Source organism: Pongo abelii, chromosome 14 (genome assembly GCF_028885655.2).
Source record: "Pongo abelii isolate AG06213 chromosome 14, NHGRI_mPonAbe1-v2.0_pri, whole genome shotgun sequence".
NCBI classification, from domain to species: Eukaryota; Metazoa; Chordata; class Mammalia; order Primates; family Hominidae; genus Pongo; species Pongo abelii.
In genome coordinates, this window is record NC_071999.2 from 41,072,956 (window position 1) to 41,088,954 (window position 15,999).

Here is a 15,999-nt window from a genome sequence, read left to right on the forward strand (position 1 = left end):
TCATTCTTTCGCAGAAGTCTTCCATAACACAATAGAACATAAAAGTAAGCTTACAGAAAATGAATTTGAATGTGTATGTCAGACCTGTGGACATGTCACCTTCTCAAATCCAAAGCAACAGAAAAACAACATTAAGGAGAAAAAAATGAGAGATCTAAACTTTTTGAAATTGAAAAGTAGAGACTCTTTTTCTTATTTCTTATTGTAATAAGCATGACTTATTATAATTTACAAAAATACAAGGTAGAAAAATAGATGGCAAAGGATAAAAACAAAACAAAGAATATATGGAAAACACATGGAAGGTGCTTAAATAGTAAGCCAAGAAATGAAAGTTAAAGCAGATTTAAGATGTACTCTTGTAACTATTATAATTGCAACAAAAGAATAATGAAAATAAAGTGGTATTGAGGTTGCAGCAACAAAATAATACAAGGTGCTAAAATATATGACAAAGGATAAACACAAAATAAAGTATAAATAGAAAACACCATTACAGACATTAAAATGGTAATAATCATTTTAAAAAGCAACATGGAAAACTACTTGGAGCCACGAAAATGTTTATACCCATAATCTCATTGCTAAAAAATTTTGCCTAATAACAAAACAACAAATAACAAAACTGTGACAAGCACACACAACATTAACAATGAAACCTAAAAATTAAAAACAACCTCCTAAATCCTGAGTCATAGGTGCAAGACCTAACTTAGCCACTCTGGGAAGGGAAAGAAACCTAAGTCAGGAGTCTGTCTTCAAATAGGTTAGAAAGCAAGATGTGTCTATGAAAAGATTCCACCACAAGGCAGTAAGTGATAATTGCTAAGTAAGTGGTCTAGGCCATCCTAATTCAGAGGAGAAAGAAGTCACTTCCCACTTCCCATTGGGCTATCTATGAAAGGGAAGTGGAATTCACACTGGCCTTGGAAGCAAGGGCAAGATTACCATTGACAAAAAAGAGAGGGGAGAACATTCCAGATAAAAATAAAATAATAATATGCTCTGTTGCACAGTACAGAAAGGGATATTCTGTGATATATTAAAACATTTTCTCAAAAAAAAAAAGAAATAAAAATGATTCCATAGACAGACGAGTTAGATAAAACCACATCAGGCAACAAGGTCAGAGTTTCACACATGATCAGCCCTGGGTGATAGACAGGTTACACTGGCTGCAGTGTGAATGAGGGGCTGAAGTGAACATGGGGAGAGAGAAGTCAAGATATCACCCAGAAAGTCATTACAGCCGACCAGGAGAGGAGGTGAACTGAATGTTATGTATCTACACTAGGGACAGAGGAGTGGATGCTACGAGGAGTACTTAGCAGACACAACCAGCCAGAATTGGCAATTGACTGGATGTGGGTTCTGAGGAAATATGAGGCAACAAAGACACTGAAGTGATGACATGAAAATTTTCTTTGGGCCTACTTCCCATACACCACAATAGGTACGATTAGAAGGGGAACAGGTTTGGATTAGGCAGTAAAGAAGGAAATTAAGTTGACGGTGCACATATTAAATTTGAAGTTCCTAGAAGCCAATCAGTTGGAGATTTCCAGCAAGCAGAAATAGGGATGGAGAAGAGAGAACAAGATGGAGAAATGTCTTAAGCAGAATCAACAAAATTTAATGATAGCTTGCATTTGAGGGATTAAGAGAGAGAGAAGTTAAGGGTGATGTTAAGTTATGTGGTGTCTTAGTCCTTTGGCTGCTATAACAAAAGACCATCAACTGGAGGCTTACAAACAACACACATTTATTTCTCACTGTTCTGGAGGCTGGGAAGTCCAAGATCAAGACACTGGCAGATTTAGTGTTTGGTGAGGGCCCCACTTCCTCACAGATGGTGCCTTTTCATTGTATCTTCACAGGGTTGAAGGGGCAAGGCAATTTTTGGAGGCCTCTTTCATGAAGCAATGAATCCCATTCATAAAAGCTCCAGCTTCATGAACTAATCACCTACCAAAAGCCCTATCCCTTAATACCTTTACATGTGAATTTTGAGGGGGTCCCAAACATTAGGACCCTAGCAGATGGTAACACTATTTAATAAGAGCTGGAACATGAGAGAAAGAATGAATTCTGGAAAATGGAAAAGAATGAGTCCACAATTATACATGTTGAGATTGAAAGAACTAAGGAAGAGAAACAGTTCTATATATCCAGGTAGTTGGAGTGCAGAAGAAAGATCTGATTTAGGAGTAATAGGCCTTAAAAGAGTGGTTAAAATAATGTCAGTTGATGAGATCACAGTGGATGATCCAAAGACAGGAAAATGGAGGACAGTAATGTTTAGAAATTTGGCAAGTAAAGAGGGAAAAGAAAATCACCATTAGAACACTATAGTAATAGCTGCTATAGGCAAGATCCACCAATAAATGCCAAAATTCATGGGCAAAAGCTTAAGGAGAAACAAGATATTTACATAGCATCAAAGTTTCTTCCCGAAATATTAGTTACAAAGGGGAAAATTATAACTTTAGAGTGAATATACCTGACAGACACTGCCTTCACCAAATGATCACAGGTAACCAACAAGACATATCAACATCATGTACCCCCTGAAATGATGTACTGAGGACAAAACATGACTTCTGTGCATAACATCAATCTAATCATCAGACAAACCCAAACTATGGGACATTCTACAAGATAACTGACTGGTATTCTTCAAACTGTCAAGGTCATTAAAGATAAGAAAAGATTGAAGAACCATCATAGCTTCAAGGAGAAGCAGACACAACAACTAAATGCAATGTGTGATTCTGGAATGAAAAAAGGACATCAGTGGGGAAACGAAGGAAAGCCAAATGAAGCCTGTAGTTCAATTACTGTATTGTACCATAGTTAACTTCTTAGTTTTGTTCATTGCACCATGATTGTGTGTGCTGTTCCCTTACGGGAAGATGGGTGAAGGGTAAACAGGAACTTCCTATCTCTATGATACTTGTATAAGTCCAAATTAATCTGAAAATATAATGTTAAAGAAATGAAGCAAATAGCCTGGGAAAAAAAAAGGTTGAACTGAATCCCTATCTCACATATTATAACAATATGACTTCCATTAAAATATTTTTTAAGTGAAAACATAAAAATACCACAAGAAAATGAGGAAAAATGGCTTTATGATCTCAGTGTACAGAGGATCCAAGAGGCATGAAAATCAAGCTATAAATAAAGAATAATACATTTGATTATATAATTGTTTTGTACATCTACACGGCAAAAAACACAATAAATGAAGTCACTAAAGAGAAATCTGGAAAAAATAGTCATGTGCCACAACATTTTGTTCAATGACAGACTACATATATGACAATGGTCCCATAAGATTATAACACCATATTTTTACTGTACCTTTTCTATGTCTAGATATGTTTAGATACACAAATACCATTGTGTTATAATTGTCTACAGTATTTAGTACAGTAAAAATTTGTACAGGTTTGTAGCCTAGGAACAATAGGCTATACCATATAGCCTAGGTGTGGAGGAGGCTACACCATCTATGTTTGTGTAAGTACACTCTATGATGTTCCCACAATGGCAAAATTGCCTAACAACACATTTCTCAGAACATATCCACACTATTAAATGACACATGACTGCCCTCTCAATCATTATTACAAAGAGTTAATATATTTAAAAGAAAAAAAAATTCTACAAGTTAATAAAAAATACCCTAACCTGATAGGAAAATGATCATAAATGATGGAGAGACAACACACAGAAAATGAAATACAAATGCCTTTTAGACATATGAAAAGATGAAAATTAAAACTATGAGGAGACACATAGTTTTCTTTTCTTAATGGGTTAGTTAATGGGAAACATCTGATTTCAAAACATCTTGTTGAGGGTAGAGAAACAGCATAAGTGGTTGGAGTGTAAACTGAATCCACTTTTATGAAGGGGAATTTCGCATAGTGCTTAAAACTTTAATGCTTGTACCTCTGTACCCAACAATATTACTTCTAGGAATTTATCCTAAAGATATTCTCCTACATGAGTGGAAAACATCTATCCAAGGATAGTCATCACAAAACTGTCTGTAATAACAAAGAATTGGACACAACCTAAAAGCACATTGATAAAAGACTGGTTAAATAAATGATGGTACCTTTGTATAAAGGAGTACTATGAAGTCAGTAAAAGAACACAGTAGTTTTGGATGTACCGATATGGAAAGGTCTTCAGGATATATTGTTAAGAACACAAAGCAAGGTGCAGAACTGTGGGCATAAAAAGTTACCTTCTGGGAAAATTACAGTACTGCCCCACTTTATCCATGGTTTCAGTTACCGGCAGTCAACCGAGGTCCAAAAATATTACATGAAAAAATCCAGAAAGAGACAATTCATGAGTTTTAAACTGCATGCAGTTCTGAGTAGTGTGATGAACTCTCACGCCATCTTGCTTCTTCCATCTCTATCACAAGAAGGGCAAGTACAGTACAAAAGGATGTTTTGAGAGAGACACCACATTCACATAACTTTTATTACAGTATATTGTTATCATTGTTCCATTTTATTTGTTATTGTTGTTAATTTCTTGCCATGCCTAATTTATAAATTAAACTTTATCATATACCTTGCATCATATACATACATTTATCATAGGTATGTATTCATAGGAAAAAAGCACAGTATATACAGGGTTCAGTACTATTTGCAGTTTCAGGCAACCACTGGGTGTCACAGAACATATTTCCTTCCAGGATAAGGGGGCATTTCTGTATATGTGTCCTTCACATGCACTGGTATCTCTGAGAGGATACTCAAGAAACTAGTAGGCTGGGCGCAGTGCCTCACGCCTGAAATCCCAGCATTCTGGGAGGCTGAGGTGGGTGGATGGCTTGAGCCCAGGAGTTCGACACCAGCCTGGGAAACATGGCAAAACCCTGTTTTTTGTTTTTGCTTTTGTTTTTAAAGAAAGAAAAAAGAAAAGAAAAAGAAACTAGTAAAGTGGTCCCCTCTGAGGAATTTTAGGAAGAGCAAATTTTATAGCTATTAAAAATTAATTTTAAAAAATTCAGTATAGCAAGGAGAGGCATAGAGAAAGCCAGTGAAATAGGGAAATAAAGTAGAGGATGCTCTATTAGGGAATAGGAAAAGATGGGTAACCCAGAGGCTATGGTAGGAAAGAGATTCCCTAACTGTGGGGTGAAGCATGGGTTTAATCCTGAGAGGGGGATTATGATAGAAACTTGGAAAAAGCCCTTATGCAAACTACAGCTCCAGAGTCAGGCAATGTCCATATAGGGTTAGTGAAAAGCCAAGCCGTGCATGAGAACCGAAGAAGAGGGACTCATCTCTAACAGTGCAGATCTGATGAACAAATGCACTTATTTGTATCCAGAAGATTACATATCTACAGAGTTTTTATCTTAATGTTTCAAGAAAATGTTCTGGCCCTCTCACATGTACATTTTCATAAGATGTTAAAAGAAGGACAAATCAGTCAATCCATCAATGCTCCAGGTTTACATTACATCTTTCTCCTAAGAGTTCAAAGGCTTTAAATGTGACACCTTTATTTATCATCACAACATTTACATACCTACAGTAGAATATAGATGGTGCAAAATTGGGGGAAATGGGGCCAAGTCTCAAGATGAATCACTTGCAGAAATAGGCCTGCAGTTCAACTTTCCTTATTAAGCATCATGATTTTTTTAAAAAAACATATTAAGGCCATTTTGAAAGCAAACAAGAGCGTCACCTTTGGAATGCTCTTAAGTGTATGTGTGTGAATATGTGTGTATATACATACATATGTGCATAGGTGACACACATACTATCATAGACACACACATTCACACTGACTGTATAATTTTGGCTCAGCTAAATACATATAGCTAGCTCTACCAACATGCTTAAACCACACTTAGGCATAATAATGCATAGATAAAAACAAAACAGTGACAGTGACCACAAGACTGTTATAGATAAAGAAATTCACAAATATTGTAATTCAGAATTTTTAGTCTGAGAGCAAGTGAGAAAGAGCAAGAAAATAACTATAAGTCCAATACACTTGTCACTGCACCCACTAAAAGGATTTAATTTAAAACTCAAACATCATCATATTGGAAGGGGAAATGAAAAGCTAATAACATGCATTGATGTTTACATAAAATTAGTATGTAAAGTGAGAGATATGAGCCTAATGATGAATATGAAGCAACGGTTTGCATTTTAACAGACTAAGCAAAAAATGTAATTGACAAAGAGGTGAATCTAAATGAATTTCCAGCTATTTAAACACTAAGTGCAGCTGCATGCTAATTGTCAGTGTTATGAATTAGAAAAAAATCTGTTTTAAATGAAAATTCAAAAAATAAATGCAGCCAACATGGTGAACTCACACACTGTACCAAAGTTACCATTCATTCAATCAGATAATGTTTTTTTTCCAAAAAAGTCATTTTTAAACATCAGAATATTCAGTCGGCAGTTACTTCATATGGATTGAGGGGAAAAACTCAATATAGTAGTTGAATTCATAGCATGCAGCATCTTAGAGGTAGTTATGAGCTCAAGCTTTGGCACTAGCCTTCCTGGGTTCAAATCCTAACTCTACCATTTCTTTCTTTGTGAATTTGAGCAGATCATTTAACCACACTGTACCTTCCTTTTCTCACCTTAGTATAAGGATAACAGTTCCTACCTCCTAGGATCATTGTGAGAATTAAATGTATTCATATATGCAAGGATTTGGCCAGTGCCTGGCACATGCTCAATAACTGAGAGCTATCATTATTACCTTCAGTCAAGACATCAGCCCCTCAGAGAAAGCATTATTTTGCAGTAAAAGACAAAGACAAAGAAGATGGTGACAAGCATGCCATAATTTTGCTGGTCCCTAGATGTGAAGGGAGTACTGTCATCTACCACCTCCCAGACCCTCTCCTTGGTGGATGGGAGTCATTGGAGTATCTTCGGCCACTTCTAAGTAAAGATCATTTCTGGGTGGGAAACTGATTGAAGTACCCCAACCCCCATAGATGCTACACAAGTGACTCTGGAACAGAGTGAGGTGTCAACCCATGGCTGTCTTAGGATGTGCTTTGAGATCTTGCCATATTTTTCCCTACAGTACTACCAGCCCTCAGATGGATGGCTTGTTGACTGGTCATGCACCTGACTTTGCGTATGACTTTTATCCAGATCCCCTAGACTATACCACCAAATGTATCATTTAACCTTGGATTTCCAAAGGTCATGCAAAGGACAGGGCACAGAAATTAAAGCTGAAACGGTAAAATTTCATGTTAATTCTTCTCCTTTAATTTACTGGAAGTTCCACCCTCTGAATAGAAGGAAAAAGCCAAGTCCACAGGCATGTTGGCAGCATGTCAAGTCACCGAAAAGGGATGTGAATTCCCACAAAATAAACACAGGCTCCTCTGCACGCTCTCAAGGCCAGTCACACTGTGATCAGGCTGGCATTCCTGCCAAGGGATGAAGGGGAGCAAAAAGGGAGAAGTCCCCAGCCTTGAGTCACATACAAACACTAGTTACAAAGCAGGACAAGAGGGCTCTGTCAGTGTGCGGTCAGGGTAGAGCAGCCCCCAACTCCAACAGGGCTGCAACGGGTGCTTCCTGCTACCTGCACAAGAGAGGGAGGGATTATGTGGCATCCCTCCTGGACCCAGTTGAGTTAAACGGCCTGAGCAAATAGTTCTGGAGTAAAAATGAACTCAAGATGAAATCAAGCTCTTCCAACACTCCATCCAACCTCCCTTTCCCGAGTTCTTTTGTGCCATCTACTTCTTCATCATCAGGGCCTTGAGATCTCAATCTCAGAAAAACCAACTCTCCAAAGAGGATCTGCTAGCTTTTTTTGCACCTTGGTATACATTTAATCCCAGTCTTTTTTCTCCAACTCATTTTAATTGGCGATGATTTCTAAGGCAATGACAGGCTTTATGCCCTGTTCGAACAGGGTCAGTCCTGGGGCAAGTGTAGCCCAGGGTCAGTGACCTTCTCTGCTTGCATAAGATACCAGGCTGCACCCATGGATGCAAACAGTCCTATTTCCACATTAAATGACTAAAACAGATAATTACTATTAACCTAAATTGGACTTAAAAAATTAAACTGAACAGATTAGTCCCTGCATATCCTCAAAAATCAGAGAAAGACAATAATCCTTTAAACTCAAAAGGAAGCATCGCAGTGGAACGAGTTGTCAGAAAACCTAAGTTTTGGTCCAGGGTCATCACTATCGCACCATGTAACCACCGACATGTCATTTGAATTTTCTGGTCCTTAGACTCCAAAGATAAAATTAATGGGTTTGATAGCTATCTAAGGTTCCTTTCAACTCTGAAATTTCATGATCCATTTGTCATTTTCAATTCAAGTACTTTCGGATATCGTGATAGCAAAAGTTTAATTTGCATTTAGAAACGAATATAAACTATGAGATTGAAGACATAAATGGACTTTTAAAATTAATGCAGCATGGGTATGAGAAAGAAAATAGAGAATGCTATAGAATTAGGCATTTTTTCCCTTGGCCCGTTATTATAAGCTACCTGACAATACCATTAATTTTTTTTCCTTTTTACACTACACAATAGCACATTCATATGTGTGAAACTATAAGGATCACAGCCATAAGGCTGAATGCCAACTGTCAGAGAGCAAATGCGAATCGGCTACAACACTGGAAATCTGAGCCTGGAACCTGTAGGGTCACGTGGGGGTTATCTCACAGCGCTCACCTTCCACCAGTTGGTCCAGGCTGGAAATCTTCTTGAGCCCATCAATGGTGTAGATTGTTCTCACTCCCTGGGGCAAATTCACGTTATCCGACAGAGTTCGGGTCAAATCAGCCAGCAGGGCCTCAAAAGATCGGAACCGGTCTGGGGAGATGGCATACACAATCCCTTTGAAGTATCGATCTCCGTTTCGATAGAAACGAACTTTCTTGGCCTTCTTCTCGGAGCTGAGCGTCTGCAGCGTGCGGGTGCGGTAGAAGCTGCAGTGGGCGCTGTGCGTCGGACTCGGCAGGCCGTTCACCCGCGACCCTCGGCTGTATCTCTGCGCCTTATCCCGCTCGTCGAAGTGCTCCAGCTCCATGTCTCTGCCGAAGGACATGATGGACTTCAAGTAGGACCTGCGAGCCCCAGAAACAAAAGCAGACACACATATTGATGTAGGTGATATATATATATATATATATATATATATATTTTTTTTTTTTTTTTTTTTTTTTTTTTAATTAGGGACAGGGTCCTGCTCTGTCACCGGGCTGCAGTGAGATGGCACTCACTAAAGTACTCACTGAAGCCTCACACTCCTGGGCTCAAATGATCCTCCTGCATCAGTCTCCCAGAGTATCTGGGACTACTGCGGGTTACAGGTGCCTGCACCACACCTGGTTAATTTCCTTCATTGTTTGTTTGTTTGCTTGTTTTTAGCAGTAGTGATGAGGGTCTTGTTATATTGTCCTGGCTGGTCTTGAATCCCTGGCCTCAAGTGATCCTCCGCCCCTCCCCCCCCAACCCCTTTGGCCTCCCAAAGCTTTGGGATGATGTTATTTTGAGATCATGATTTCAAAGGGTCTGCTTCAGAACAGCTGGGTGGAAATATTGCCTTAACTGATGACATATTTAATACGAGTTATCAAGTGGGACAGAAAGAGAAAGGGATGTGAATTCCCACAAAATAAACACAGGCTCCTCTGCACGCTGTCAACAGAAGGAGCCGATCCCATCGGAAACAGCTTATTAATCAACCACAAATTTGTTAGAAGCAGCTCCTAGGTTGCCCGCGGTGCATCAGGCTTCAAACAGATATTATTCCCAGTAGACACAACAATTTTCCAAAGTATTGTCCTGCTTTACAAATGAAGAAACTGAGGCACAGAAAAATTTCCCCTAAATTGCTCCGAGTAATACAGTTGAGAAATGCTGTACCAGCAACTCTGTTCCAGGTTTCCCTGACTCCAAAGCCCACTGCTCCTTGCAAGGCAGAGGGCTAATCCTGGTAGCAGGAAGAAAATAAGCTCTCATATCATCATACAGTGAAAGATAAGTAGCTATGGTGGGCTGGGACAGAAAGAGAGGGCAGGCAGCATAACAGTCAGATTGTAAAAGTTTTACATAGTGTTTGTGTGCCCCATGGCCAGATGGAGAGCAAATTAAATCAATCTGTAGGTTGGACCAACTTAAAGAAGATTTTCCAACATATTCACACATTCAATATTTTTAAAAGCAAATTCACTATACTTCATTTACTTATATTTAGTACTTCAGAAAAGTTGAGTTTTAAAAAAGAAGAAAGAGGAAGAGGAGGAGGAGAAGGAAGAGGAACAACAAGAAAGGAAAAAAATGTTATTTGGAAGTACATTTCTTGGTTCTTCCTTTCATTAAGGCTCTCTATCTTTGTGATTGAAGAAATTGAGGCTTAAAGATGTCGATTTACACTTGACCCCATGCTAGCTGTGTAAGCTTGAAAAATCTACTTGCTCAGCATCTTTAAGCCTTGATTTCCTCAACCACAAAATGGGAATGAGAACAGTACCTACCTCGTAATCAGTATTAACTATTAAATAAGTTCATGCACATGAAGCTCTTAGCATAGTGTCTGACATGTGATAAGTACTAATTTTTTAATTAATAAAATCTGTTTTTGTGCTCCTGGCCCTGACACGTAAGGAGCTAGCAGGAATAGAATCTTTCCTTTCTGGCAAGAGAGGCCCCTGCTTTCTTACTGATCTCCATCTCATGACCTTTTGAAAGGTACATCTGTACCCCCTGGTCCCCACAGCAAGCTGCCTGGGGGACCAGTTCATCCTTGCTGAGGGGTTGGTTGATAAAGGTTTGTGGAGTCTTGCAGGGGAATCTGTGTTTTAACAAGACAATCTAGAAAGTGGAAAGACCAAAGCATTCAAAGGAAAGACATTTTAATATCAAAATTTCAGGCATGTTGAAATAGAATATCAGGAAAATGGAAAATTTGGAGCAAGAACCTTACAAGCACTCCCCAAGTCCCACCATATAGATGGACATCACCTTTCTGAAGGTCAGTGAACACTCAGCAATGTACCACTGTCTCCCCAACCTTTCTTTGACCCTCAGTAAACTGACCTCTGATCCATTCAGAGTGGGTAAAATTTCACACCTGAAAGCATGGCTAGAGATTTGGTACTCCAGAAATGAAGTGGAAGAAAGCAATATTTATTGAAGGTCTAGGAGGTACCTGACACTATTACTCATCAACCAGTTGTATAATATGCTAAAAATTCTCTTCTAAACCTCATATTAATCCAACAAGGTAGGTAATATTATTAATACTCAGGTGAGTATGGAATTTATCCAGGGTCCCAAAATTATAACTGAGGGGTTGAGATTTGAACCCAGATGTACTGTAACTCCAAAGCTGGTGTTTTCCATCCCTTGCTCCTTTGAAACCGGTTCCTCTTCAGCATGAGAAGCAGGATTTTGTAAGCCCTCACTCCTAACTAGCTCAGTGACCTTGGACAGGCCACATAACTGATCCAGACCTCGTCTGCACACAGAGGAAGCAGTGGTCAGCAAGCCTCTGATGTTCGTGATTCTATCTACCTGCTTATGGGTCTATTGCTGACCCCACTGAAGGTCTGGGGAGGGAGAAATGAAGTGTGATTTAAATCTGGAGTGTTAATGAGTTCAGTGTACTTTTTTCCCTCCAAATATGAAAACTATTTCTTGCCTCTTAATAACTCATAGTAGTCAGAATTTGCATTTTTCAAAAACAGTTATACTATATATAGGCAGCTCTGAAGTGGTTTCATTGATTTTGATGTTACATAACTTTAAAACAATGATCACTTGATATCCAATCCTGTAGTCATTAGTTGTTAAACAGAACCAATTTTTGTCCATGATATTGGTAACTGCTCTTACTTTTTAATTTATATGGTTTTAAAGTGAGCTCTCTTGTCTTCTAAAAGGGAGTGTGTCTTGGGGGTGGAGTGGAAGACACTCCCAGTACTCACACCAACTCACTAAGCTCTTCAACATTTTGTAAATTATAAAGGCCAAACTCACTTTTGAAGTTTGTGTTTTATTCTTAAAGGCAGTGATCATTCTCCCAACACTAGGAGTCTGGGGATTTCCTTCCAAATTGATATAAACTAAAAGAAAACAAGCAGGGCCATAGGGAAGGATGGCACAGTTCTGTTACCAGAAAGAGTGCACATCGAATTCTCAGTGACTGAGAACTGGCAAAGGCCAAATAATTTGGCAATAGTTTGAATTCCCTGGGGGAACGGGCTTTTAGGACCAAGAATTCCCACACCAGATGAAAAAAGAAGAAAAGAACAATTTAAAATAGAAAAAAGGTTTACTTTGTTTCATTTTATTTGCATATTTCCTCAAACTGGATCACAGGTTCATCCAGGGCAGGGCTACACCTTTTACTTCCCTTCCCTGAATCTGTCCAAAAGTGGGCAATGGTGTCGACAAAAGAAACCATACTCAGAGTGAAATCATTTTCAAGGCTACAGCTACCTCTAAATGAAGCACACTCCACACCCTAGCGTGCTGGTAATTATTCGTGGCAACAAAATAGGTGTTCTTTCCCTCACCTTGGCTTAGTCATACATTTGAACCATGCATGAGCTTCTGAAGATCCACTGGCCTTCCACAGGTTCACACTTTCTGCACAGGAAGGCTGCGAGAACACACAGCGCAATGTTCAGAGACCATAGGTGGCCAAGGGCCTGAGTGCACATGTGCAATGGCACCAGGATGGTAACCACAGCACCTCAGCCACAGGGACCACAGACACTGGAGGTAAGAAGGGCCACTGGTTCTCATCAGAGCTTTTCCTATAAATCCTGCCATTTCAAGAAACCAACATCCCTGACTGTTCTCGGTGGGATTTCTCACCATTTTGAGGAATCTATGTTCATCCTTCTCTAGATGAGCACATGGTTCTTGTTTCAGAAATTTACACACATATATACCAAGAAAAAAAAAATGGCATAAATGCTACCACATCTAAATAGATGCTGGACCTGGAAGTCTCAAGGCATATTTTAACCGTGGGATTAGGATTCAGGTGGACTGGCATGAAATAAAACGCACACATACCTTCCAGGCCCATGCACCACCACGGACGTAGACATCACAGGGTGTGCGCTTATCTTTTATAATTTTCCTCTATATGACCTCTCTTAAAAATCCCTTCTGACCTGCATCCATGTGACATTTCATACTTAAAACGCTGTCCTACTTTCCTTTCCCACTGAAAGGCAATATATTTAGGAACAGTCATAAAATGTATTCACGGAACACCCTGCAGTGTGGTCGCTGAACGTGTGTGCACCGTGCCTGGACACACTCACAGGTGCAGCAGAGAGGGAGCCGGTTTGAATGAAACCTTTCATCTGCTCTCTCACCGACCAAGCATCTCCTTGCCAAATCCAGCAGCAATTCCGCGCAAACCTGGTTTTCAAAAGCAGCCTCTTTTGTGGGGCATTGCGGGGCTGTGCGTGCGCTCCCACTAGGAGGAAAAATGCCATTTCCTCTCCGCATGCTTTTAGCACTGCAGGTACTAATTTGAACATGAGGCAGCCTCGCTGTCCCTGAAGGAACTTGAGACCCTGCAAACGTACTTGCAACACCCACGCTGCAGCCACCACCACGCACGAATCGACCCCATCCACAAGCACACATCACTGGCCCGGGCACACGGAAAAGCACACACACAATAAGAGGCCCGGCCCGGCCACTCCTTCCTTGGTTCCCGCTCCGCAGCCAGTTCTGACAATGACAAGCACCTCTCCCAGCTCCTCCACCCTGGCTCTCCATCTCCACTAACAACGCGAAAAGCCTGGGAGGGCCCGCTCGCCCGACTCCAGGTTTAAAGCCCCATGGCACCAAACAAAAGAGGCAGGTGCCAGCAGCCCCGGGGCCGCCCGCACGCAACGCCCCCGGGTCGGGCCAGGCTGGCCAGGGCAGGGCGGCCGCCTTTCGAGGAACTGCGGGCGGGGCGGCGGGGCCAAGCTGAGCGCCCGCCCTGCCCTCGGCGCCCCGCGGCTGCCGGCGGAGCGGGCGCTGCGGAGTCCCCCGGCCGCCCTCCCCGCAGCTCCGGTCCCCAGGGAAGGCAAACCACGCACCGGTCCGCGGAGAGACGCCGCCGGGGGTCTTTGTGGCCGCGCTGGGGGCCGCCTCCTGGTGCTGTCCTCGCCGGGCTGGGCGCGGCCGGGGCTGCGGGGCTGCAGGGCTGGGGGGCGGCGGCGGGGCCGGGCTGGGCGGCAGCAGCTGCTGGAGCGCGGCGTCTCGGTTGCGGCCACTAGTGCAGGGATGTGCCTCGGCCCGTCCTCATTGAAATGCGGCGCTTCGCACAGCCTCACTCCAGCCTCTCTCTCCAGAGGAGGGCGGCGGCGGCGGCGGGCGCGCTCCCTTTTCTTGTCTCACTCGCTCACACGCCCTCCCGTCTCCCTCCTCCTCCTCCTCCTCCTCCGCGTGCGCGCCCCTTCGCCCCCGCCCTTCTTGGCAGGGCGCACCCACCACGGCTGCGCCCCAGGTCCTCCTCCCTCCCAGAGCCCTATTCCCACCGCAGCAACCTCGGTGCATCTGGCTTGACTACACCCCTAAACCTCCCTAGTCCCCAGAAGTGGTCGTTGGGAGAGGGGGGCAGATCAGATGGTGGAAGAGGACGTGGACTGGGCTGAGTCTGAACCAGGAAGTGTGCAAGGCAGAGAGGTGATATGGCCGAGAGATGAGGCCCCCACCGTCGGGGGAGGGAAGGAGGTACCCACACCCATACCTTTTGATGTGACCTCACGGTCTGACACCTTTCCCAGGGTATGGAAGCCAGTGGATCACCTTCTCATCCTTTTTGCCTGGGATGCACCCACGCAGGGCCTCTTCGGATGACCAACTCTCCCAAGCTATGCACTCTGGTGCCCCCCACATTGGGAAGAGCTGGATCTGTTCATGGATCTCACCCATCATCTCCACTTAACCCCAAGACATGAGTCATTCTTGGAATAGTGACTTCTGCTTAGAGTCAAATATGTTCAACGGGCCCTTGAGAACTTAAGGGCCAGGTTTCACTACTGGACACTTTGTGGCTGCCAAGGCTGGGTCTGTGGTGGAAAGCCCCATGAGCTCATGCGAGCCTCTCCTCCCAGAGCGGGAATGTTCTCCTAGCCCAGGCTGTTCACAGCTTCCTCCAGTCTTTGCACAAAAGTCCAGGGAGTGAGAGCAGCTCCCAGATTTCGGTGAAATCTTAGACTGGCTCAGTATGCAGCCTGAATTTTGATCCAGTTAATCTGACTTTCAATCCTGTCGCCCACGACCTGTGTTTGTCCCAAATACACGTAAGTATACAAAATACATATAAGTATTTTTCTCTCTTCCTGAGCCTACACCTTTCAATGGAACATTAAAATTTTATTTTTCTCTTGCCCATCGATCCCAGTTATATGTTTGACTACTTATTATTAAAAAGCACTATTCTGAAATACTTTCCAAGTATGATGTAAATGTTAAATAATTACCATTTGTTTTAAAACACAGCTCAAATGAGATCCATGCTACATATTCCACAAGTGATGCAATATTTATTTTTGAACTATTTAATAGCCCAGAGATGAGAGTACAGTGAACTCACCAAATTAACGAAATGCAAAGTAGGAAGCCTATTCTTTCACATTCTGAGGCAAAATAAGAGCCATAGGGGTAAATTAAGAGAAAGGAAGAAGCCAAGTACATCTTCTGGAGAACAGAAATCAGAGCTTCTTTTTATCTTGCCAATGACAAATTCCAAGTGATTTCTTCCAAAATGCTAAGCCAAGAAATAAATTTCATCTCTTAACCCCTATGGATATTCTACTAGGGTCATTTCTTAAGAGCTTTAAGTAACTCACCATCATCTTACCTCTTCCTAGCTGTTGTACCTAGCACACACAGATAATGTGTTCAGAGAATCACCTTGGTGTTTGACTCTCTCAGTAACAAAGTGCTCTCACTAGAAATGGATGGGC

The 15,999-nt window shown here is 41.9% G+C and overlaps 1 protein-coding gene across 2 annotated transcripts in view; it reads right to left on the reverse strand.

Moving 5' to 3' along the window:
* DCLK1 (doublecortin like kinase 1) overlaps positions 1-14,430 on the reverse strand; it is a 357,223-nt gene extending 342,793 nt beyond the window's left edge. For both annotated transcript variants that reach the window (XM_024230846.3, XM_024230848.3), the window contains exons 1-2: positions 14,125-14,430; positions 8,738-9,132 (exon numbers count right to left, since the gene is read on the reverse strand). In XM_024230846.3, coding sequence (XP_024086614.2) covers positions 8,738-9,113 — 376 coding nt within the window. In that variant the 5' untranslated portion in view covers positions 9,114-9,132; positions 14,125-14,430. The remainder of the gene's footprint in view (positions 1-8,737; positions 9,133-14,124) is intronic.
* Positions 14,431-15,999: the final 1,569 nt, after the last annotated feature.